Source organism: Dromaius novaehollandiae, chromosome W (genome assembly GCF_036370855.1).
Source record: "Dromaius novaehollandiae isolate bDroNov1 chromosome W, bDroNov1.hap1, whole genome shotgun sequence".
NCBI lineage: Eukaryota > Metazoa > Chordata > Aves > Casuariiformes > Dromaiidae > Dromaius > Dromaius novaehollandiae.
This window is the reverse complement of record NC_088130.1, coordinates 36073801-36100576: the sequence shown is the minus strand read 5'-3', so window position 1 is coordinate 36100576 and position 26776 is coordinate 36073801. Positions and strand designations below refer to the sequence as shown.

Here is a 26776-nt window from a genome sequence, read left to right as displayed (position 1 = left end):
AGTATGTTAGGAACATGCATACAGTGTAATTTTACCTTCAGGGCCAAACTTTTTATGGTTCACCGAAATCAACTTCAGTATAATGCCAACAAGTAAAGCAGTTAAGTTCCTGCAGTCTCAGATGCTGATGTTGTACAGACATTAAAATGAGTATAATGATAATATGGCCTCAAACATAGAGATTTTATTTTTCACTTTAAATCCCGGCATGTACCAACCTCCAAAAATATTAAAACAACACTTGGAAGAGAAAAAAATTGCTATGAAGAAAATATATATATATATCAGACACTGCTTGCAAAAATCTACCTTTTATTCCTCAGCTATGTGTTTGCATCTACTTCTAATCTCTCTTATCTATTTAGATTGTGACCTCTTCAAGGCAGAAGTAAACCTTTACTCATTTTTTACAGAGCCTGGTTCAATGGGGCTCTGATTCTAAGTGGGTCTTTATGCACTTATGGTATCAGCCTTAAAAACTGGGATTGTTAAATCACTAGAGCACTCTACAGTACAGCGAAAACTTAACCTAATGAATGCTTTTAATATGAGAAAACATGAAGAAAGATAAAATAGGTAGGATTCTCTGATGCAAAGGGGAAAGGGTGATATTCTGAATCTCAGGCAGCTCAGCACTTCGTCAGTCTCCAAGGCTGAGACATAGTAGAACAAAAACTGCTGTAAACTGCCCCTGTTTACGTAAGATCCCCAGGTTTTTTTTGGCAATAGATCAACAAGTTCAGGGATATCATATATTCCCATAATTGAAAATAACATAATAACGGCCAGATTTACTGCATTTATCATGGCATGTGTCTGGAAAATCTATATAAATTTGTCCTACCAAGGAACATGGCTGCAAGTACTGAAAATGCTGAAAATTACTTTTGGGATCTTCTACTGTCAATTACTTAGATTTTTGTGGATGATATGAAATTTTGAAACATTGAAAGTGCAAAAAATGTAAAACTTTCTTTTCTATTGGTATTCAAAAGAGAGGGAAAGTGTGGTATGTTATTTATATAGTGATAATTAGACTTTCCATCAGAAACCTATGTCCCACACATGAGGAATGCAATTTAAATAGCCACAACTTCTTTAGGTAATATTATTAGCTTGTGAATTCTGGTACTTTATCCTTAAGATCTGAAAATTGTTGTAAGATTTTGAAAAGTGTCTTGTGACTTCTTGAAGGAGAAGGTGAATAAGGTTATGCTCTATGAACTCTCCTTGACTAAACATCTGTCATATGGTTGCTTGCGACTGCAGGTATTCAATGACTCAGGCTGTTCCTTCCAGCCTAATGTTACCAACTCATCTGGAAATACCTAGCAATAATTTATCCAGCATGGGTCATTCTCATGGCAAGCCGTGACACCTGCTAGAGGGCAGCCCTATTCTTGCCTATTCATATTAACCTGTGATATTTTTGCTTTTTCTAAGGCGATTCCAACTTGTGAGGTGTGCCAACACTGCAAGCAGTGTGCTGCAGTAATTCGAGGCAATAAATAAAGCTACTTGTGAGCAGGCAGCATGCATGTCTGCAAAGGGAAAGCAAAGGAAAAAGCACAACAGTAAGGCTTGCCCAAAACACGTGAAATCAATGGTGTGATGAAGAAAGGAGGAAAAAAGACAGTTCTCTACTTCTTCTACGAGACACTGGGAACTCCAACCCCATTTTAATGACATATCTTCTCTTCATTCACTTCCAACTGCAGTCTATCAGGAAAACACAACCGAAACGGGGAAGTACGTGAACTAAGCACTTTCAAGGTATTCTTATGCCTGCTGTGAGAACTAGGAGGGAAAAAAAATCATGCCTCTCATCACTTATTCTGATAGCAAGGGAGAAATTCCTTCCCAGTCACAAAAAAGTGATTAGCCCAACACTCACAGTCCCCCAAAAGTTTGTATTCGAAGTGCAAGATAGGAGAAACTTTCTTCCCAGCACAAAATGGTACTCTTGAGAAGAAAGCTAAACAGCTTATGTTTCAATTTTCTTTCAGTGCTCTGAGGAGTCACACTCCTATTTTCTGCAAGCCTGTGGATTTTCAGTCCTAAATGGAGTCACAGTTTCTCTTACTTTCGTGAGACTAGACAAATTCCTAGAATGAAGACAGGCTGCTGGGAGCAGAGACCACAACCGAGGGGAATGCTTCTCAATCAATCACAACAGCAACTATCAGTATCCTTTAGGCACACTAAAAATATGAGTACCTAACTTCTGCTATCATTTTCTTGCAACACTTTTCCTTCATATATTGTAAACGAGGAGAGCAGGAGTATATATGGTTCAGGACAGGAACCTAACTTCAGTGCTCTCATTGCCCTTCTGAGGAGCCAAAAAAAGGTCAGTCTCCCAACTTAAGCAGGATATAAACAATGCAAATACCTTCAGAAGTGCTTTTCCAAAGTACTAGTGGCCCCAAACATGATGTCTTTAAAGTTCAAGAAGTCTTATGGATAATTGGGCGATAGACCTATGTCACGAACAGTACAATTTAATATATTTCTAAGAGGATTAAATAAAAGACATCAAGGATGCCACATTAAATACTAGCAGTTAGGAAACATCAGAATTAAGGTTACCCAACTCAGAGAAATTTAATTCGGTCCCATAATACAGATCCAAAAAGGACTATTTTTGATTACGGGATAATTAAATTTGATGACTGCAATGGACAGTAGAGGATAGAGACAGAGACAGAAGACGATAAAAAGAAAAAGAAACCCCAAAACATTATCTTATTTTTAGACAGAACTGAGATCTTACCCTTGCATTGCTAAATATCCTGTACAACGGTGGCTGAGACTATAATGCTCCATACAGTCTACGGGGCAAAATTGAAACTGCAGATGGAAACATGATTCTAGTACACATTAATTGTTAAAGTTCTGACTTAGTATCATCTGTGTTCTTCTAAGATTCTATTGGTCATATATAGGACTTCTTTAAGGACTGTTTTCAGTTATTAAAAAATATTGAAAAATTCTATTAGCAGCATAATTTGTAAAATATGTGCAATCCACCCTCCTGAAGCCAAGTGTTCAAAAGATCAGTACTGCCATACAATATGCCAAAATAGAAATTAAAGACTAAGAGCCATTGAGACTACTCATATGTTTAAAGTTACAAAGATCTTGAACTACTGAAGCCTAAGCATGATTATAAGTGGAGACAAATACAAGGAAACTCTGCACTGCAGAAATAGATGCAGTAAGTATGGGAGGGCTTTAAATAGTGAAAGGCTGAAAAAAAGACAACCAAAAGCATGCCCGCAAAGCAAGACGACAACTCTGAAATAACTCATTTTAAAATAAGAACCCCCAAATGCTAAGTTTCTAAGAAATGAAATGGTTCAACACATACCAAAAATTTCAAGCGCCTGAATGACACATGAGGAAAAACAGAACTGTAGCTGACCCACTGCTGAACTTTTCCATAATACAGATAGCCAGGTATACAGATAATAGATCACAACTCAATGACTTGTTTTATAGCACCTACATTCTAATCCAGAGGAGCTGTTTCAGTATATACCACATCAAAACCCATGCTGGGATGCAATGAAGTGCACTGAGCCTTGCTAGTCAAGCCCCTTCCCTGCTGTGCTTTACAACCCAAGTTCTCAGAATTCTCTTTTCCCTTGTGCGTATTCCCACTTTCAAAATCAACCACGGCTAACTCTACCCATCACTACACTAAGTATAAGAACAGGACAGCAAACCTCTTGCAGAGAAGAAAAAAAGAAATAGATAAACTACTTTCCCAGACTCGCAAAATGTTTTCCAAGTGAATCCACTGCTAAAAATACATTAAAGAAAAGGTATGAGCCTGCATGGTTTGGGGCCTTTCCCTTCTAAACCAGCATCTATCAGTAGTTACTGGAAATCATTGCCACTCCACAACTGTTCATGGATTCATGGCAGATGTGAGGAACCCTTCGGCAAACCACAAAGACCCTTTGAACACAATCAAATGCCACATGTCGCTCTCTTTTCCCATATGTGTATCCCTCATGACCAAAATGCCAACAACCCCATCATATGGCCAGTGTATAGTTAACACATGATAAAGAATAAAGCACATGTGACATGATAAAGGATAAAACACATATGACTATCTGACATTACAACCAGTCATGTGACAGAAGACAGATTACAAGACCATTGGAAAGAGGGCATCAGAGCCAGCTGTCAAAACAAGTTGTCCACACCACTGCCTGTTCTACACAATTCTAAAAGACTTCTGGAGGAAAAAAAAAAAAAAAGGAAAGAGAACAAACTACTGGTTAAATCAATTCTTCTTGTGGGCCAGATCCAGCTAGGTGGATCTGAGATTTCCCACACAGGGAACTCAAAGATAAACTAATCCATCTTTGTCATGTTCCCCATTCACAGCTGTTCAAATTACAAGCAGAACCCTATCACCACAATTACCACCCTTGTTCTACTTTTTGCTACTCCAAGGGCTAAATGAGAAAGGAGACTGAACTACCCTCTCAAAATTAACAGAGACTACATTACATCAGGGATGAGCTATATTGGCAATGATACACTTATTCAGTGGATAGGAAGCTTCTGCCTCCAAAGATGGATTTTTTTTTCTTTTTTTATGGATTGAATCCATAAAACAACATTCCTTAAATACCTTAGCATATTGCTGTTTTCACTGATTTTTTTAAAGAAAGTTCTTGAAGTACCTATATGTGCAGGGAATAAGAGAATACAAGGGCCATAATTTTATTTGTAACTTTTTGTTAGTAGCCAGATTTTTCAGACTCAGATAGATATTAAATTTAAAATCAAGACAAAACGTACATGCTGTGGCATTTTCCCCTCTTGCCTGACCTCCTGTTTACTCATAAGTCATATCATAAGCAAGGCTAAGCATATTCCTCCTGCAGTTGCCATTCCTCTATTAACCTTATGGCTTAAACATACTTTAAACTCAATTTAATCTCCTATATAAACTTATTGTACAGGCACAAAGCTAGAAAAAGAGAAGGGAAATAAAATTAAATTGAAAATACTCCGGACAAAGATTTGCTCAAAATACTGACGTCTCACCATCTCTACTACTGCAATAACTCATTTGGATATGATTTACTATGCTTTGAGTTGAAGGGAAATGCAAGTTTTTTTTTTTCTTTAGAGAATGCATGGAGGTAATTCAATCTCCATGATTAGTCTCTTGTCAGTTCCTGTGAGAGAATTACATTTAAAATGTGTAACTGCTCGACATTACCAGTTTGTCTGACAATTCTACTTACATAACAAAATCAATGTCACTTGCCTGTGTATTCTTTTTTCCAAAGTAGTACACACTCTCCTACCTAACTCTGCACAGTACAGCAACAGAATCACTGTCAGCTCCCCAACCCTCGCAAATGTTTCCAGCTATCAGTTCAGCCCTGGCATAAGAACTTACAGTCTTCTGGAATCTAACTTCCACAAAAATAGATCACTCGCAGGTCTAGAAAGAATACTATTTTCAAATAATTTTAATTCAGCCTAAGAAATTAGGACCCTCAGCACTATTAGCAATATTCTAGGGACTTCAAGGCAGTGCACTCAGGTTGGGTGTTTTATCACTAAATCTAAAAAGTAAGCAAGTTTAAACCACTAGTAGCAATACTATCATGAGTAATGGATTTTTTTGTTTTATAAGATTTATCTTCTCACTGATAAGAATCACTATAAGGGCAAAAAGAGAAAATAAGCATTAAAAGGAAGCTACCTTTATAATATACCCACAAGCTTTTTTCCCTTTGCAGTGTCAGGACAATAATGCCTAGTGAAAAAATGCAAAATGAATTCCAACTGACTGCCCTGCGGCAAATCTCAAGTGGTGGGACTGACCCGAGGCTTGCTACTGTGGCTGCCATAGCCTTGGTTGAATGAGCTTTATTTTGACCCTCAAGTGACAAACCTGCCAATAAGTAACAATGAGAGATGCAAAGGAACTTTTTGACATACTGCTCTTGGACACAGACTTACCTAAGAACTGGGACAAACAAAAAAACCTACCACCACCACCACACCAGAACAAAGAAATCCTGAAAGCTGAATGGGCTTTCTAAAGGCTCTGTTCACTGCAAGGAAAAAAAAAATAAAAAAATCAATGGCATTTTAAAAATCCACAAAAGACCTCACTTGGATTATAGTGTGGGAGAACAATTCATTAAGATCGAATTGACATTACCTCTAAGGGATTTCTTGCTTTTTCTACTGAAAGCAATTCAATTCAATCCTAACACATCAGTGTGATATTCTGGATTCTGAGTTGACTGATCACAAACAGGATCTCAAGATCTTTTGAGAGAATTAAATGAAAAACAACACGGATTTGTCATGAATGCTGCATACACTGTTGATGTGATCTGACCCAACGTTTTGTTAACATGGTCTTTGCTGACACCTGTTGGTTTATTTTTTGTTTATTTTTGTTTATTTGTTTTTGTTCTTTTCAAAAAAAGCATGTCTTATTTTATAAACAGCTTGACAATTATGTGGCTTCAGAAACTGCTTAATTATGTAGCAAATCTTACAGAAATTCTCAATTGTTTTTAAATATATACATGTATATGTGCCAGTACTAAGCAGAGGCTTCAGTCACGCACCCTGTGCTAGAAGCAATCCAACATCAGTAGAAAACATGACTTCTATCCCCAAGCTAAGCTAAGAAACAAAAGGATGAGAAGATTGCAAAACAAATACACTAAATCCTCCCAAAAGCTTGACTGGGGAACAAATATAAATAAGGCTCATAAGCATGTTTTAAAATTCCAATTCAAGAACTAAAAGTTTAGCTTATTATCTTAAATTTCATATTAGAGATGACTTATGAAAAGGTATCTGGAAGACAGAACAACAGCAGGTTTGATTCCAACTGTTAATGAAAAAATTGTAGTTTAGGTGGAGAGGTGCTACTATGCAGTTTTGCAAGGTTAAAAATCCATCCCAAACCCAAATGACATACCAGATTAACATAGCTAAAGTCTCCCAGCTTTTGTAGTCACACACAAAAAGGCAGTGATGTGTCAAGCATCTCATTTCACCACCTTTGATTCCTCAGCAGAAATGACCAGATAAATATTCACAGATGGACTGAAGGTTTAATTTTATGTAAATCCAGAGCAGAACTCAAATTAACACCTTCTTTCCACAGCAAGATGTCTTAACCATTCTGCCATAATGCTCCAGAACAGCTGTGGGTCAAGACAAATTGGATTTACATAATTTGAGTGAAAAAGGACATGGCACTGGCCATAAGCAGCAGTTCTTTTTTTCTTTTCTTGGTACAAATAATAGTTGATACCCTCAGAAACACAAATAGCAAACGCTTATATTTTTCCTGTTAAATAATACTTACACTTCTTTTTACTAGGTGGAGTAATTACCAACCAGAGTGCAAAGGGACCATTCACTCCTCGCATAGTTAAGGAGGATATCTGGGACTCTCACCAGCTTTGAGTAACTGACAAAAGCCACCAGTTAACTTCTGAGAGAGTGGGCTAGCTTTTTTTCTGCTTTCTAGTCTATGGTCATGATACCTAGCACTCTGAACAAAACTTTCCCTTAAGAAAAGAAAAACCTGCCCTGAGGGCACTGTCTCTTCTGGGGATATCAGGCTGAAGGCTGAGAAAACACCTTGGACATTGATGAACCTTTTTCTACACTTTTTTCTCATTATTTCTCAAGAAAAGGTTTCATTTTTCTATACCACATGATTGAGCCTGTCTAAACATATCCTTGGGTTCTGCTGGCGGGCAAACTCAAAGGGAGAGCAAACTACAAAAACTCCAGGTACTGCGAATAACAGCAGAACTTTCAACCAAGAGGTAAGGAAATGTGCTTCAAAATCCTTTCATTTTACTCTCATATAAAATACCTGAAACCATTTAACTTAACAAAATACGTTATCATTCAAAACATTTTAATTAAATCAAATTTGGAAACATTAATTTGAGTGCTTTTTCTGCTTTGTTTTTAAACAATGCTACAAGGAGGAACTATCATTGGTAGAGGAGGTTTATAAAATAAACTTAATAGCCCATAGTATTTCAATTATTTCAGGATGGGTATATTTAAGAATATTGTTAGTAGATCAAGAATATTTATCTTGATGGTGTCCAAAAAGCATATGGTAACCTCTCTTCCTAAGAAATTATGACCGAGGAACTCGCATAGTCAAACCATACTGCATGTACACCTACTAACATTTGCTACGTTAAGACTTCAAAAGACAACATATCAGTAGAGTACTTCCCATCATGCTATATAGGCAAAAGTATCAGGACAAGAGGAAAAAAATAGTTAATAATGGAGTTCTGTACACTATAAATGATTTACTGTGTTTTAATGAATTTTACTTACATACTTTTTTTGGACAAGAAACATATGTTTCTGAGTACAACCAGCAAGAGAAAGTCCAATTACACAAAAAAGTGTATCATGAGCTTTCAGTATAACACAACACCAATTAAGAAGGATCATAACAATCTGTCATTTTATACAAACATCAAATATTAATTTGTTTGACCTTCTACTGAATACAGATGTTCTCAGGAAAAAAAACTTCTTGTAAAATGGGGTGTTGTGTTTAGCAGGCTCTTATGTGAATTTTTTATTACAACAATACAATACTGAGCACATCCAGCCAATTAAGTCATTATTTCTAAAAAGTCTGTGAAGTTATGGAACACTCTTAATGAGAAAATACATTTATAAATAATGTGACCAGGATTTGGCCCTTGGTGTTTGTCAGTTACCCAGTAAAAGTTTGCCTGACAGGATCCGTTGCACTTTTGTTTGAGGAAGATATCAACATATGCTTGATTAGACTAGTGGTTCATATCCTCTAACATTCCAGACAATAAATGGTTATCAGTAACAAACATATCAAAGAAGTAATGACAATTCCTTCTGAACAAAGATGTAATAATCTTGTCTGATGAGGAACTTCTTCCCAACCTCTAGTTTTTGAAGTTTTTAATAATATTTCATAAAAGCATTAAATAGGCAATTTTATTCATATAGATACAGATAATGGACATCAGAAACAGTGAGAAGCATGCTTGTGTGTAATTTATTATAATTATAGCACAGTTGCTTGCTTGAGAGTTCTGTGCAGCCCAGCAAGCAACTACAGAGTTTGTCAGGAGGCAAGGTGACAAGTGACTAGTTGTTGTATTATCATCTACAGTTCTCCTAAAATCTTGTTCTCCATGCTTCTCCTTTTCCACCTGTCTCTTTTACAAACTACAAAGTAAGCTTGTTAGGCTGGGACTATCTTTTTGCCATTGTTCATATGGTGACCCTAATGTGGTTGAGCTCCTGGGCACTACTGTAATATAAGCAACAGCAGGTTCTGCTGCACTTGAGCTGCGTGCGGCAAGCTTGGGAGGTTGCTCTCGCAGAGTGCTTCTGTGCTCAGGAGGACGTGGAGCTTGCCGCGTGCATGCAGCTGCTGCAGAGGCACCAGGAGCTGCTGACAGAAACAGTAGCAATTCACGAGCAACAGCAGGCACAGGCAGACAATAACTTACAGTTTGTAATGAGAACCTCATTTTTATCCACTAAATGATAGCAGAGGCCAAGCCTTTTCTTGGACTAATGAAATGGAAGCTTTTTTTTTTTAAACAGCAAAATGCCTCCACTGGTGCTGGAAAAAATTACTGCTGCTCCTTTGGATAGTCAGCCAAATACTCTGGTTTTGGCTGGGTTGAAGGGAAACAAATACAGTGGCTCGTCCTGCTCTTGCTGTTTTCCCAACACAGTATTCCTAAAGTTATGAATTGTACCGAAGAATCAAGAACGTATGCATTCCTGAATGTGGGACATCAGCCTGAAATTACATTACCGCAATATGGGATAGGACCTATCCTGTTACTGAATATGATCTGTCAAAAAAGAAAAAATCTAAAAAAAAAAGTATTAAAAATATGCGTCAGCCTTCACTTCCCACTTGCACTCACCTTATAATTTATTTCATTTCTGTTCACATTACCCGTATTATTTCTGGGGTTATGGGCTATTTTTATGTCAAAAATTAATAGTAGGTTGTTTAATACTGCAGCCAAGTGAATTCTGCTTTCTAATGTATCTAACAGTATCTTCAACTGGCTTCCTGTGGAGGTGGAAAGGTAAGCCTAAAAGAAACTTATAAACACAAGAAGATTATAGTGAGTAACTCACCAAGGAGCCTGTCTTTGTAAAAGACAGTGGAAGAATAGGTATTTTTAAATTCTTGGATAGTCTTGGAACTGAAAACAAATTTTTCTTAGACAAAGATCAACAAACATCATCTTACAGATTTAGGGTGGAATTCTTCCAAAGATAGTGTATTTGTATAAATAAAAATTTGTTCCAGAAAGAAATATTAATGATATATTTTATTATTTTGGAATTTTAGCTTATTGATGTAGAACTGATCGAACTTGTGAAGCCACATATTTGCAACTCAATATGCGCCCTGATCATTTCCATAAGCTGATTTCAATGCATCTGTTCTCAAAATTACTTGAATTTTATCAACCTAGAACAATATACACTTGGAAATATTTTTGCTTATTAGACACGACTGTGACCAAGAGCACTGAGTAATGCTGACATCAGAATTACTGACTAGAGTTCTTACACCATGATTAATCCTTACTTTGTCCCTAGCAAATTAGCTTCCAGTATTCTCCAGTATCCCCAGAACAGTGAAGTGAGAAGAGCTGTGACACAGTGAACTGAACAGTAGATTGAAATGCAGGACAGGCTAGAGCTCTATTCCTGGCTGGCAACTATAGGCCCAAGCTCACTCATGTTGTCATATAATCTGTTTCTCTTCCTGTCTAATAGAAACTAACCTGATAGCACACACACTCCTAATATTGTTGCTTCAAGGCAACACACACTCAAAACTCAAACAGCACAGGATTTTGAGGGTACATTGTAGGATCCATACAGACAGTAGCACCTGAAAGAACCGTGGCTGCTATACAGCAAGTAACTATTCTTTCTTCTTTGAGTGTATGTCATATTCCTATTATAAGTCTTACAATCATGAACTTCCTGAAGGATAAGTGGAACAGTTGCATAAGATTTGTAGTGCTCCTTACAAAGCTGTCATCAGTTTTGATATTGTATTTGACAAAAAGTCAGTGAATTGTTACATCTGAGACTTATAAAAGTTGGAAACTAGCACATTTTCTCCCTTAAGTCTGCTTGGCAGCCATATTCGCCTATCACACTCCATCTGATGTAATCGGTTTTCTCACACCTGACAGGAGCAAATTTTATCTGTGGTCTCTTCTCTACCAGAAAGCTCCACCACCAGCATGTGAAGACAGATCTCTGTAGCAGCCACCCATGGTTAGAATGTTCCTGCTACAAAGCAATTTGCATCATTTTATTGATCAGCCTGCTCTAACTTGGAAGCTAGCCCTGCTCTGAGCAATGGAGTTGACCACAGAATCACCAGAGATGCAACTTAAATTATTCTAAGATAATAACCAGTACCATCAGTAAACTTACCTGAGATACCTATACTACTTCCAAATATAAATGGCTTCTTCGTTAGTGAGAGACACTGAGTTTCCTGTTTGTTGACACAGTTCATTTCTGAGTATTATCTATTAGAATTTGTATTACTGTTTTTCAGAAGAAAGGCAGAAAAGCCACCAGATAATCTAATAGTCATCAACTCTAGCATGTACAATTTTTGACTGATTGGGCAGAGCATTCTTTCCCTCTAAAGATACACCAAGTGGATTTGTCCATTCCTCACAAAGATCTCTCTCATAAGATTCATAAAGAAGTATATGGAAAAAGACATTACCCCTTTCTCTCATTAACAGGTTTAGCCATAAGGTAAGTTCTTGCAGACCTTTGCTGAGATAGTAAGTGCTGTGCCCACATGGATATCTGGAAGGGAAAAATATGGTCCTCAGCCATCACTATAATAGTGCACGCCAGCATGAGTTTCACAAGCACAAGCATATATGGATCATAATGATCAGTCTTGCCCACACATTTTGTACGTATCACAGAGACTTGCATCTGTCCTTTTGGATTTGGTTCAGGAAGACGGTACATGCGATATTTACTACACTTATATTTTAGTAATGTACGTAATACTTAGCAATCATTTGTCACTGCCCTGGCAAAAACCTCCAAAAGGTGCACTTATTACACTGACTGTTGTCCCAACTTACCATTGAATGAAACATCAAACCACTGAAATACTGCAAAAGAATTCTTGCCTTCCATTATATCTTTGCCACTTATTTAAATGATATTCTAGCCATTCACTTCTTTAACATGTGCCAAGTTTGAGGGTGGCTGCTTTCACAGAATATCGACATATGTATGTGTACACACGCTAAAGGAGTTGCGTTTTGAACCTCTTGAGTGCTGGGTATGTAGGGTACTATTTTCCAGTGAACAGTTTGACTACTTTGAAAAGCATGTCTGTTCTGCAAAAAAATGCTGATTCCTTCCCTCAATGAATCCATTAAACATCTATGAAGTTCTAAAGCAGGAGGAAAAAAAAAAGTAAAGAGCTGATGCAGCTATCGGCATTCTCTCCTGACATCTTGGATACTTCATTCCGCCTCAACAAAAAGAATTCCTATCCTAGATTTTCATTATTTTTATCTACACTGAGAGCTATTTAAGCACTATCTCCCCCCTCCTTTGCTACCTGCTTTCACACAGCTTTTTAACTAGTACACGGTACAAAATTTGTTTGAAAATTCAGGATTAAGTTCTAAATCTAAGTTAGCAATAAAGGAACATTCACTTACTGCGACCTGATGCACATTTCCAAAATACCAAGTACGGCAGAACAAAAAGTTGATTCAGAACAAAAAACAAAAACGTGAATGTATTTTTGGAAAAGCTGGGATCAACTGTAAGGAACAATCTCTGTATATTTAGTGGCATAGAAGAAACTATGCAAATTCTAGAACAAGTAGCAAACCGTGATAATCAGGCAGTAAGAATGCTTCACGCTTTCCCAGTATTTTCATTATATATTTATTCTTGGAGTACGTCTTCTAGTTGCATGTCCTAAACTTTTTTTCTTCTGCTTTAAGCTTTTGCCTGCCTACAGCCTTCAGAAACTATGAGTAATTTCCTTCTCTTGTTTATACTGGTACCAGCTGGAGCAACCAACTACAGTGACATTCCCTTTATGCCTGTTATATGAATATTATATGAAAATAAAATTCTTAACCTCCATTTTTTACTGTATTTCTTTCAGTTTTGATTTTCCATATTTTGCATTTTTCTAACCAACATCCTGGAACCAAAACTACATGCAATATCTAAAATGCTGTCTTGTCAAGAACTGCAGTTTGCAGTGGACACACAACCGTGTTTTCTTACATTTGCGACTCTTCTCTTTTGCCTAACATTAGCATTAGTCTGCTGAATCAAAATTCTTATCAGCAAATGAGAAAGGTACATGTCCTAATGTCAGAAAACATGTCTAAAAACCTGTTCAGGTCCTACACATTAACAGAAATGCTTTCAAATACATATTTTACATCTATTTGGACTTTTGCGTGCAACTCTCATGTGCATTAAAGACGATCAGGATGCATACACATCAGTCTTTATCTAAGAAAAAAGAACTACAAAGGAACCCTATGTACTGGAGATCAGGACAGAAGCTGAAAAGATTCTATCAACAGCAAAAATAGGAATTAAAAACAATGTATTAAAAATTAATTTCAGAATTTAAAAGACTCTGTGTTCTAAATGATTCTTCTTTTCATTAAGCTTACTTATTTTAACATACTTTTCCCAAACTCTGTTACTGTATGACAGCTCAACAGTGAAAGAGTACAAAATTAGCATCATACCTATATAACTTACAGCTGCTGGGGTGGATGCAAAAACATCTGCACTTCCCCATAGTTAATTCACTGAAAAAGAGAAAAATTCCTTGTTTTCCTCCACAAAAGTCTTTCATATCTCATTACCAACAACATACTCAGGATATCACCCAACAGCAGTGGGTAACCAGCAGGGTAGAGAAAAGAAGTAAAGGAGTAGGATATGTAGGAAAAGTATCAAAAACTGAGCTTCTGTCCAAGTTCAGCAGTAGGAGATCTCTTGCTTCTTTACCTTTTCTCCAAAACAGAACTGCTACTCCAACAGAGTACATCACAGCAAATCTTGTAGTCATTGAGCTAAGCTGGACATACCATGGAAGCTTCGAAGAAAACAAGAAAGTAAAGGAAATCGCTGTTAAGGTAAAGTTAAAAAAAAAAAAAAAAAAAGGGAATAATGAAGTCAAAGGAATTCCCCATCTCTTATTTGAATAAATTCATCATGCGTCTGACCAAACTTCCAACAACAACAACAACAAAAAACAGATGCTGGGCTTTGTAGCAGAGGAACTGGAAGATCTGGCAGAGAGACTGCAACAAGTTAAAAGGTGCAACTTCCTGAAAAGTGCAAGAGGCAAATCTGGAGCCCTTGAATGAAAGCAGGAACTGACAATATTTGTAGAGGAGAACAAGGCTTTCCCACTGTTGCAGACATAAAAGTGAAAGAGTTAAGATAGGTAACTAGATGTTAAACCTGCATAACCCTAAGTAACCGACCTAGCGAACTGATCTTCCTGAATAGCCAAAACTGCAGCTAACAGCCTCAGGCACAGAGTGGGTATTTCTGCTGCTGAGATCAACAGAAGAAAACTGATACCGACTTTCAGTTGTGATTGAGTTAATATGAATTGAGCAGCTGGAGCATCTTAAAGTAATTTTAGGTTGTTTGCATATAGAGAAATACAACGCTCTATTGATTTATAATTGATTTTTTCCTTCCAAATTATCCCTATTAAGCACTGACACAGCTGATACAGCTTTATTAAAAGTATCCCTCTTCTGCTGAATTTTAATCAAAATATTCCCAGAAAACTCAAAGATATGGGTCTCTTGTCGAAGACACAGAAAGTGTTAAATTCTTCATCTTGAGAAGCTGAAAATCCTGCGAAAGAAAACTGTAAATCTTCTGGAGATCTGCAACTGAGGTAAAATAAACAAATTTTAAAAGAGCTACTTGATGAAGGCAGATATTTGCATATCTTTCGTTTCCAAAAAACTCCTGCTGAAATACTATAAAAACACTTTTTTTTCCACAAAACTTTTAATATCATTGATGCAAACAAGAACTGAATATGTACAAGGCAAAGATGAACCAACTGGTTTCATCAAGAATACGTATTTGTATCCTGCCTAAGGACAACTTTTACGTAATTCTTTTTACTCTTCTACTTGCCAAAAAATAAATTTCTTTTTCACCACTCCTTTAATGAAAAGTAAACAAACTATATCCCTTCTTGCCTCCTTGCTGCAAACTCTGTTGATTCTGGAGTTCACTATTCAATATGGTAGATGGGGTGTGATAAGCTGTATTGTTTTGAAGCAGGAATGATTAATAAGACCAATGATAATTCAATATTATTTCACTGTGCAATAAATCGTATTTCTTTTTGTCACAAGAAAAAGAAGAAAGAAGGGCATGGATACATTTAGATAAAAGGTGGGTTGCTAGTGTTTTTAATTTCAGCTACAGAAGAATGGTTGGTACAAAAGTTTATTAAGAACTCATAGTTTAAACTTTTGCATATAAACCCAGGATGGCAAGAATGGTTCTAATTGAACTAAAGCTGCTGAAGGTTTTATTTTTAAAAAGCTCATGATTAACTCATTGAAACACTCCCCCCACTCCAATTTTTGTCTTCTTTTTAACAATTAGTACCATTCTTCAAATTGCAGCAACTTGCAAGTGCTTTATAAACAACCATCTGCCTTATTGTATCTTTTCTGCTTTTCACTGTTTATCAATTTAAAAATGTAAAACACATTTATCAACACATTTATCAACAATATAACAAATTCCCATCTGGGTTTATGAGATGCTCATCATTTCTTTCAAGAATCATGCTAACAATAATTATGAAACTATCTCTGAACCTTTCGAGTACTGTCATGTTACTGTGATGAACCAACCTACTGCCAATTGCTGCCTACAAACTAGAAGAGTTCACTGAAGCACATCTGATATAATCATTCCAGTAAAAAGTCTTCACAAACAGCAGATTTTGAAAGCGGATTTAGCATATGCAAATGAGTATACTGCATGCAACAAAGATTCATATTTAAATTTGTATTTCCTTAATAGTAAGTAGTCTTCAATCCTTGCTAAACTGTCTGTCCATCTTCACTCACCAAAAGCAATGGTCAAGATAAATGGATTGTTAAGAACTGAAATCTTTCTAAGATTATAAAGACACTAAAAAGCATCGTTTAGATTTTCTGTGCTCTGCCTGTACTAGCATTTGCTTTCTGTTATCAAGTGCATTTGTTTGGAAATAAGAGTGAAGTAAAATAATTTGAACCTTCCTGAAACATGTAATTACATATGGCCAAGCAACAACCATTAGAGAGAAATTGGTCCAACATTTTCAGTCTCCTGCCCCACTCTCAGGTGTTTAGTGTTATGTAGTCCAACTAAAATTTTCTGTATCGTGTTTCTGTTTCACACTTATCTGTCATGAATTGAAAATAAGCAAGGTAGTATCAAAAAACCCTGTAACAAGTAAGGTATGATATGTAACCAATAAGGTACGATTCCCTAAAGAATTGCATTTATAATTTATCTTGGTGTCCAGAAAGTGAAAGTTCTTATTGAAGCTCTTCCTTGGTTGCATTTGAAAAGCCTCTAATCTATGTGGATTCTTCTGTGTCTAATAAGATATAAGATCACACTACAACTTTACTCTAAGGAACTTGTAGAGTCTCTCTCTTCTGCTCAACTGCCTATTTTTGCCCAAACTGTACAATTTAATTATCTTTCTGATATTTACTCTATTGTAAAATTTTGTTACAGCAAAAAATTCTGCAACTTTCACTAGTAGGTGGGGCATGACAGGCACAAAAATAGCACTATCACATTGCTACCAAAGGAGACCATCCACAAGGTGATTCAGCCATGTTCAGAAATAAGGGTAAGGAAAAATACTTCATTTCAATAAGAGGCTTTCACCCTACCTTCAAGGCAGGACTTAAAGTTAGGAAGGGTCTATGTTAGATACTCAGTGAGGATTTTTACTTTCCCCATGAAAGTTTACCCTTACTTGACTGTGATACAAGACACTGAAAAAAATCAGTTCACACATGCTCAGACACTTGTTAAGTATTTGGAATCTAATTGCTGTGAACTCATTAATCTCTTCACTGGTCCTAGCCAACTGGGGGGTGGATTAGACATCCCATGAAAGCAAACAAGCATGAATCACCCCACATATTATATCACTATCAATTTATTTCATCCTCTCCATAAAATAATTTTTTCCTACCAATTACTAAACAGCAGATAGTAGTAAGTCAAGATACACAATGTAATTTTGCTTAATTCACAGCATGCAGCACATAATTTATTATATTAAAGTCTCGCTAGTCAGAGAAAATGTGGAATGTTTAGTGATAAACTGTGCAAAGAAACTGAAACTAAGTGTAAGGATTTCTACTAATCATCTGCAAATTTTATTTGGAACTTGATCCTGCAGCCCTTATTCACAAGATCAGACCTATTGAGTTTATTCACATGAGCTTTGGCTGCAAGATTGGACCTTAAGTACTATCAGGTGCACGTGCAGCCTATCATCAGATTTTGGGTTATTCATGTAAGAAGCTACCCTTTCAAATGCAGACTACTTAATGCTTCCTTCTTCATTAACTTACATGTCCTCTTCTGCTGCTCTATGCTTTCATTTGTGCTATGTAAATAGCTTCTTTCTATCAGTCATCCAAACAAATAATGCTCTTTGCAACCAAGGAGGAAATTAGTAGCAGGTGAAAGCTTATTTTTTAAATTATGTTGAGACCAAGCTGTTCTTTAACTTAAAGGGAATCTGGAGAAAAAACAAAACAAAAAAAAATTTTACTCCTTAGCAATCTTAATTATGGGCTGTCATTGTCATAATTCCACATCCTTATTTTTTCACACATAAATATTAACCTTGATGGTTAATCTGCTTTATGATGTGCTGGACCTAAAATTATGCACATACTTTAAAGCATTTTATTTGGTGGGTCAATATTTCTCTGATAATATAAAATTAACTGTACCTTACCATACAGGAAACACATAAGAAATTTTTGACTTTAACATTCTATTGCTTTGTTTTCCATATCTGTTCTACATAAATATAAGGTATTTTTTTGTGCTATGGTGTGGTAACTATAAAAAAATAACCACAATTCATCTGCTTATACACTTCCACAGATCAGAAAGGCAGCAATTACAAGAGATGGCATATAACAGTCCTTCAATAGAACCACAGCAGAGACATTCGTGCCATGGTCCACACCATAATCCATGTATTTACAAGTCCTTTTTGACTCCTTGAAAGACATGGGTAGTCAAGGAAGCTGCCAGTACACATAAAAGATTCTTCATTAGAGACAGCACTGACAAAACAGGTGTGCAAATGTTAAATGGCCTCCAAGCAATCACCAAATTATAAATACCCAGTGCTACAGCTAAAAGAGACAGGCAGAAGGATAAACACTTAACAGCCATTTGATGCTAAGGCCATGGAAGCAGAATATCAACATAATCTTTCTCAAATGAAATCTCTTCATCAGCACAACTGATATGACTGGCAAAATGCAAGGTGAAATCCCAACAATGGATAACAGCTAATTTTGAAGTCATGATCAAGCAGGGACTGAAGTTGACTTGACAATTTTAATAGCCATAATATCGAATCAAACTGCAGTATAAACAGTGAATACCGACATCTAGTTGAAGTGCAAGGAGATCTAGAGTCTAATTCAGAATCCAAATCTCCGTAACTCAGAATTCAATCTTGAACCAGAGTGGTGTGTCTGCAACAACTGGACTGTCGTCACTAAGTTGTTCTCAGTCCTGCTTTGAACTTGCAATATGAATTAGCAGACAGTTAGAAACAGCTGTAACACCACATCCTGTGCACTTCTGTTGCCATTTTAATTTTAAGAAATAAATGGAGATGACTCTCTACAGAGTTCAGTGCCACAATAGCAATGACTGAACTAGAATCAGAAAATTACGTACAGTTCACTAAATTGTCTACTAGGAATACATTTCAAGAGGCTGCAGAACAAATCATGCACCTGAAATGACGGATCAATGAATGAAGCATAAAGAGATGTAAGAAGTGTAGACATGGACGAACTGTTGCAATTTGTGAAGAATCAATTTCCAGTCAGTCAGAGTCATGGCAGAACTCCATAGATAGCGTATTCATCACTTTTAACCGCAAAAAATCAAGGATTACCAAAGGGAAACTCATTAGTGCTCCAAGAAAGAGAGAACAACGCTACAACCAGGCCAGGAAGTGCATCCATTCCTTAAAATCGGTAAAATGCATTAAAAGCAGCCTGTAATGTCTATGCTCAATGAAAAACTGCCTCAGGCAGGATAGGTAAATCCCCTTTAAAATTAGAGAGTCAGCCTATAACAACTGAACTAACTTTGGAAACAATGGCCACACTGAAACTATAAAACCTTTGGACCAATGATACAAGTCTAGCTACTTCATCTTCTCACTATATGTTTAGCTACATAAGAAGTCCACAAACACATATCAGAGCACTCCTAAAGCCAGACAACGATGACTCAAAGCCAAAGACCTAAGGCAACATTTTATTATGTCATCTTATGAATTATATGAGCTACTACTACTTTGGCTATCACAGTTTGTTGAACGCAGCTCACCCTAGACTACAAAATGTCTAATGAGAGGGTAATGTATTTCTTGAATACTATTTGACATCTACATAAATGATCCACCAATCTATGGCACAAGAAGTAGTCTTGTCTATGTAAATAAATGATAGATCATTGCCCAAACGAAGGGCCTTGTCCATCGGTGTCCCCTAAACTCATTCTGTGCCAAACATAGGACTGTGGAACATGTATCAATTTGTGGCCTGTTGAAAGAACTGTGTAATATCAGATGCCTAGCAAAGATAGTAGATGAAAACACAGGTGAGTCTCTTTTCTGTCTGGAAACACAAAAACAATAAACAACTTAGAAAAATTCACCCTCTGTCGGAATCCTGACCTCAAACCTTCCTTGTCTTTTATCTACTAATATAAACAATGTGTATTTTCAAAGATCACTCAAACTGGAACCAGAAGAGTGACTATAAGTAAGGCAAAATGCACATGACAGATCACAGATGTCAGGCACCCAATCTGTGAACATACCCCACCCCCTGACTGAGTGAAATCTCAAAAAGTGTTTCATATTATACAGGCTGAAAATGTGGCAGTCACAGCTCAGACGCACAGAATGAAGAACTTGATGATGTTGTCAAACACCTACCTGAAGGTGCGGCAGTATATCAGCCCACATGGAGACATATGAATTTTTAAAGGATTTGGGCAGCACACAATTATATTTGGAAAATGGGGCTATTCAAACAATACAGACATATGCAAATGTCTGCACACACAGACCACGGAATAGGTGCCAATTTGTGTTCTGCTGGAAGAAATGTGTAATACAGTACCAGGTAACTAGACAATACAATAGCTTTGGCCATAGCACGTGCCCTGTTTTGGAAACACATGCAGTTGAGAGGGAAGGATGTGAGAAGCAGTCACTGCTCCTACCCTCTCCTACCCTGCCAAGTTATTCTAAGCTCCTTAAAGGGATGAGCAGGAGGACGAGGAAGTAAGAAGGAAGGTTCTTAAATACCCAACAACAAAGCTTTGGCAGGACAAAGCAGTGCTTTATAGCTGCAGTAGCTCCACTGTATCCATTACAATGGCAGAGTCATGCCCTTCTGGAAACGGTGGGACTGAACCAGCCACAGAGCACCGCATCACCCCTCAGAGGCCCTGCAGGGTCAGTATCAGCTTTTCACCACAGACGCACAGAAAGGCTGCTTCCATCTCAAAGCCTCTTGAGGAGCCGTAGCAAGAACGTGGGAGACAGACTAATTCATGTTATCCCTGGTAGATGCAGTGGATTTACACATCACCTGGACAAAAAAGTAAAACCTGCAAGACTGAAAATCCACTATGGTTTATCTAAGAATGTGGAATATTTGACAAATTATTCTTAAAGAACAGAAATTCTTTGCAACATAACAGAGAAGAGCATGTCTATTTCAGTGGGGATTTTTATATGTAAGAATATGGCACTTCAGTCTTTGCAGTACTGAAGTGCATAGCATCGAAATGTGCACGTGTGAACCTCCCATCATTCTTTCTTCTTCCAGTCTATTCCTCTCCACAGAAGGAAATTTCTATCCCTCCTACTTACACTTAACTCATCCTGATATCCAAACTCATGTTTAAGGGAATTCTCAGATCAGGCTTCTTTCAACTATTAGGGCTCAAGAGAGAATGGAGTGCTATTTGTGTTATTCAGTCAATCAGATATAGACTTGTGCTGTCCACTCTTCTCTTGATGCTGCATGCTCAATACCTATGTAAGTTCCCAGAGACCATCCTGTTATAACCAGAAAAGATCAGGTAATTATATATTCCTTCAGCTTCAAAAGATACACTCTTGGCACCATCAGCAACTATTGACAGCCATTTGGTAATAAATTTAAGTATATTCTTATTTACCCATCCAAGAAATTCATTAGAGATGTTTTATACTGTTTACTTTGAAACAGTTTGATTGGCTTTTGTTTTGGACATTTAATTTTCTTTTAGTCTTTAGTAGAAAGGAAAATTTAAAAGATTAAAGGTCTAATACATGCATCAAACACATCTCTGACTAGCCTAAAGTAACCTTAAGAGAAATAGGAAGTGGGGAATGAAGTCAATCAAACAATGTGTTTAATCCTTACTAAAAAAATAACGCTAATGAAAGAAGACAAGCCATGAGGCAAAGGCAGTTGCAAGGGTTTCTGGAATGATGTGCCACAATGTTTCCAAACAGAAACCACAGGGCAACATCCCTGGGAAAAAGGCTCTCCTTTGTGCACTGAACTGTACACCCCCTTTCATGGGCCTCCAAAGGCCACTGTGACTTTAGCAGCACTAATAGCTCCAGAGGTCAGTGTGCTCAGACTGCTCCTTCTGTTGGGCAGGGGAGGTTATGACACTGCAATGAAGATGGAAGCACACGCATTTTTGCATTCACTGAGATGATACTCCTCTCTTTTTGTCAAGTCAATGCTCTACAAAAACTGTTACAAAAAAGCATGGCACTGAAATTTGAGTCATTTTCACACAGAAGACGAACAATATATTCAGTAGTCACTACATCGTATCTCTACAGAAAGTCAAAGGAAATACCAGTAGCATTCAAATATCTAAGCAATCACCAAATATCTAATTATCAGTCTAATTGCTCCTGTTATCCACTGGAGACATGAGGAGAAATCAGTGAGACCAGCCAATATATGTGTCTTTAGCTAGAAAGTAAAACTCCACGGAAGTTCTGTACCCATTGCTTAGCCTTGAGGATAAGAAAGTTACAGGAAATACTACACAGCAGAATTTTTCTGATTTGTGTAGTCTACCTGACATTTACTACTATTTTAAACACAGAAGAAAGTCAAAACGTAGTCTAAATCTCATTCTAAACTATACAGCAAATAATGTAAATTACTGTTGGAGCATTACCATGCAACAAAACCTGAAATACCTTTTGTTATATGACTGTAGCCTCACTAAAATCTTTCTTAAAATACACAAATGTATAATTTTCACAGAGGAACACAAAAAGACACAGTACAGTAATACATATGTATGCACACACATGCTCAATTCACATACCTCTCCAAGAGCTTCATAGCGCTTTTGGTTCCATCTATGCAAATCTTCACGATAATTAAAAACAAATGGCTCCCCAGTTTTTATATGTCTTAGCTGCCCTTCTGTAAAAGAAACAATATGATTACATTTTCATACATTTCTTCATTAAAAGTAAGATACAGCTTACTGTTGAAAATTTAGAAAAAAGTCTAAAAATTAGGCTGTTATCATTCCCTTGCCTATTTTGATTATAGTATTTTAAATGAAAACAATTGTATCACAACAGCAATTCCACCTCAACGATATGTATTGCAAGATTACACATAACGTAAGTAATGATACTGATATTACATCCTGGTATCAAATGTTAAGCTGTTTTGCAAGAAAACAGTGAGGTGATCAAGTTCTAGCTACTCATTACCTTATCTTCACAGCCAGCTACATTTGTAGAGAAATGTGAGTAGAAATTGAGCCAGAAGCTAGAGGGAGAGGAAACTTAGTTTTCTTCAAAATTAGTCTATTCAGAAAAAACATTTCGGGTTAATTTGAAAAAAATACGTCCACGTCTAAGGTAAAAATCTCAGCTCCCAGCACAATGCAATCAAATAAAAGCTCTTAGATTCAGTATTCAAGGAGATTATAGCGGTAGAAGAAAGCAGAATGCTGATTAGAAGCAAAACCCCATTCTTATGCATTCCAATGCAACCTTATGCAATTTTCTTCGTTTACTGCACAAGTTTAGTAGCAAATTCAACCAGGATTGAAGATATGGATTGGGTTAAAATAGCAAGAATAAAATAGCAAGGAAGCAAACTGCAGGAAATGGGTATCTTACCAGTAATATTTCAGCTTATAAAACAAAACAGAAGTTATGATCTCAAAGCAATTCAAAGTTGTAGTAAATCACAGAAACATTAAAAATAGGTATATACAAGCATATCCTAGAAAGCTGAAATGTCCACATTACAAAAGAAATGTTTCTCAGCAAAATAAGTAAATTGCTAACTCAGTTCACATCTTTTCAGGACTTTTATATTTTGAAAATTCTTGATGTCTGAAATTTAATATTTGAGAGATGGTATCTCAAGCATTTCTGCCTACAAATATGCATAGTTGAGATTTTTTTTCCAGACCTGCCTTACCTCGTTGCCAGTGTATTTTCCAGCTATTAGCCTCCAGAGGAATATTTCTCCCCAATCTCATCCCTATCTCAGGTCCCAATATCCTTCTTCTCACAGTTTCATCATACTCTACACTTAGCTGTTCCTTCTCAGCTAGTTACTCTTCAAGTATGCCATCCTATAGTAGATGAAGTTGTTCTCTCCATAAGGACATTGGAGCAAGTATCTGGTTTATTTCCAAGACTTTCTTGGCTTTCTGGTACCCTTGTCTTCTTAGATTCTTTAAATCAGATAAAAATCTTTCTTACTTATCCATCTTAAAAAAACTATGATTATGACAAAACAATGCAGGATAGTACATTTGAATTAAACATACAAAAACAAAATGCAGACCTCTGGCAGCATACTGGCCAGTAGCTTAGGTAGTAGGTTTTGCTACATTCTATGGAAATCACTCAGCCTGTGAGGTTAGTGATGGAATATTCAGTAACATCATTCTAAAACATCATTCCCCAAAATTCAAATTTCAGCCCTTTTTATCAACCACATATGAACTATTAACTCTGAAGTCAGTAAGGAAGACAGTAGACACTGTGCAGATCTAAAAATAAGGAGCTGAAAAGTGACAGAGCTGAACCCCTCCCATCAAAGAAAGAGCATCACTTTCATGACACTTTTAGTCTCTAAGTACCTTCCTGTGAAAGCCATCAGGGTATTAAAAAGCTAAGTGTTGCATAAATGACTATCATTTAAAGGAAAGCTCTTTTTTTCTTTAAAAGTGGAAGATGTAAGACAGGCAGATTTAGAAACTAAAGTTCCTCTGTTCACAGAACAGGCACTGCAAAGAAGTAGGATTGTAAATGTCCCCATTTGTCCTACAGGTTTCAGACAATCTTGAAAAAGCCATTTCCTGGAGTCTGATATTACTTTAGCTTGGAAGCTTTTTTCCCTCTGTTGTATTTTAAAATGTATGCGCTGGAAATTATAAATACTACTAACTCATTTAATACATACATTAAGCTAGCTGGCATGACTTGTAGTCATTACAAAAACTTAGCTGTAATGCAAAACCGTGATCTATACTAGAAGAGTAAAAGTATATCACATTGCTCATGTTTTCATCAATATAAATGGAATATAGGTGTTTTCCTACTGGTATTAATGAAATTGCTGCAATAAACTATTATCTGAATAATAATTGCTTTTGTATAAATAAAAATAAGTCACTAAATAAAATGTTACTTACACGAGTGACCACTCTTTAATCTTACTTTTTAATGCTACAAAAAAAACCCTTACTTTTATTTAACTTCTGTAAAAGAAAACAAGCTGAAGACTCTCTAAAAGTACATACAGTATAAACCTACATTGCCATATAAAGAGGAATTTTTTTGACAATTTTATGAAATAAAAAAATGATTACTTAGATTTTTAAGTCTATTACACTAAGGCTTGTAATTTTATTCTTAACGGAAAACTGTGAAATTCTAATAAGGATTTATAAGGTATAGTCAAAGTTCTGATAACCTCTTAACATTATTCTAAGTACAGTCTTTACAAAGCATATACAACTCACTTTCATTAAAACCATACTCAAATCCTTCCAGAGTATCAGGGAATTCAAGCGGTGGCTCATCTTTTTTCATCAGTTCATCCAAGTCTATTCTAGACAAGAGATCTAAAAAAGGAAAGAAAAGAAAAACGACACATTCCATGGTATGGCTGGTTTATTTCACTATTATCACTATCTAGATCCTAAGGGCAGAAAGACAATCTACTAATAGTAAACACTGGCCTGCCTCATGCAAAACCTTATCAGGTTTAATAACTGCATTTGAACTTCAGCATATCTTCTTATTTATTTATCTATCTCTAATGCTGATCAAAAAGCGTCCAGGGACAGAGAAGCCACCAAAACCATCGTAATTTGTTTCAGTGATTATAACCCTCAATGTTATAAACATGCATCTAGTTTCTAGTACGCATCATGCTGTTAATGTGAATTTATCTAGCTTCAGGATCAAGTCATTGATACATTCTTGTTTGCCTGTCTAAATACCTCAGGTTATCCAATACATGTTATCTCACAGGCATTTACAAGCCACGATCACAACACTCCTTAACCTTTCCCTTTGATACCCAAATAGACCGAGCTGTTCCCCCTCCTTAATAATTCTCAACTTACAGAAAACTGCCATTCATTTTATTATAAGCTATGATACCCATATCCTTTTAAGACTTCCTATTTTCTGAGATGGTATACCCTAGTACAGCCTGCATACATTAATGTAAGTTCACTAACATAAGTTCATCCTGCATTCTTTATTCCTAGATTTAAGGATTTACATTTAACCAGATGCAAGCATATAAGTACACGTTTCGCTTACAACTACAACACAATCACTGTACACCCAGATCACAGCATACAAATTTGTCCTCTTTTCATTACTTATCACCAACAAAACCTGATGCTATCATTTTATCATATTTTCTAAATATTAAAAACAACATTATTAATAAAGATTCATCACAAAATGATTAAGCAGCATTCCACTGAAATACATTTTACTACTTCCCTGAAGATGAATTTGAAGACCACAAAACATTATAATTCAATTAAGGAGTGCTACATTGGTCTTGTACTACTATTGTTTATAAATCCAGATATGTATTACCACACTGCCTTAAAAATTCTAAGTATATTACTTTACTACCTCTGCCATCCATATTTGTGACTCAAAGGAACAAAAACAGCTTTAAAAGGCCCATTTTCTTTAAACTGGCAATGTTTGGCACTAACTACTCTTTCATCCTTTAACTAAGATAGTTATTTAAATAAGTTTTCTATTATTACACTTTTGCTTAGTCTTATTGTC

General features: G+C 36.4%; 1 protein-coding gene across 6 annotated transcripts in view; it reads right to left on the bottom strand.

Moving 5' to 3' along the window:
* The window catches only part of LOC112980274 (cotranscriptional regulator ARB2A homolog), a 275231-nt gene that overhangs the window by 223718 nt on the left and 24737 nt on the right, over positions 1–26776 (bottom strand). For 5 of the 6 annotated variants that reach the window (XM_064499853.1, XM_064499856.1, XM_064499851.1 and 2 more), the window contains exons 3-4: positions 25477–25578; positions 22801–22901 (exon numbers count right to left, since the gene is read on the bottom strand). In XM_064499853.1, coding sequence (XP_064355923.1) covers positions 22801–22901; positions 25477–25578 — 203 coding nt within the window. Of the gene's footprint in view, positions 1–22800; positions 22902–23921; positions 24181–25476; positions 25579–26776 lie in introns of those variants that run through there. The other variant, XM_064499854.1, reaches the window with a different exon arrangement.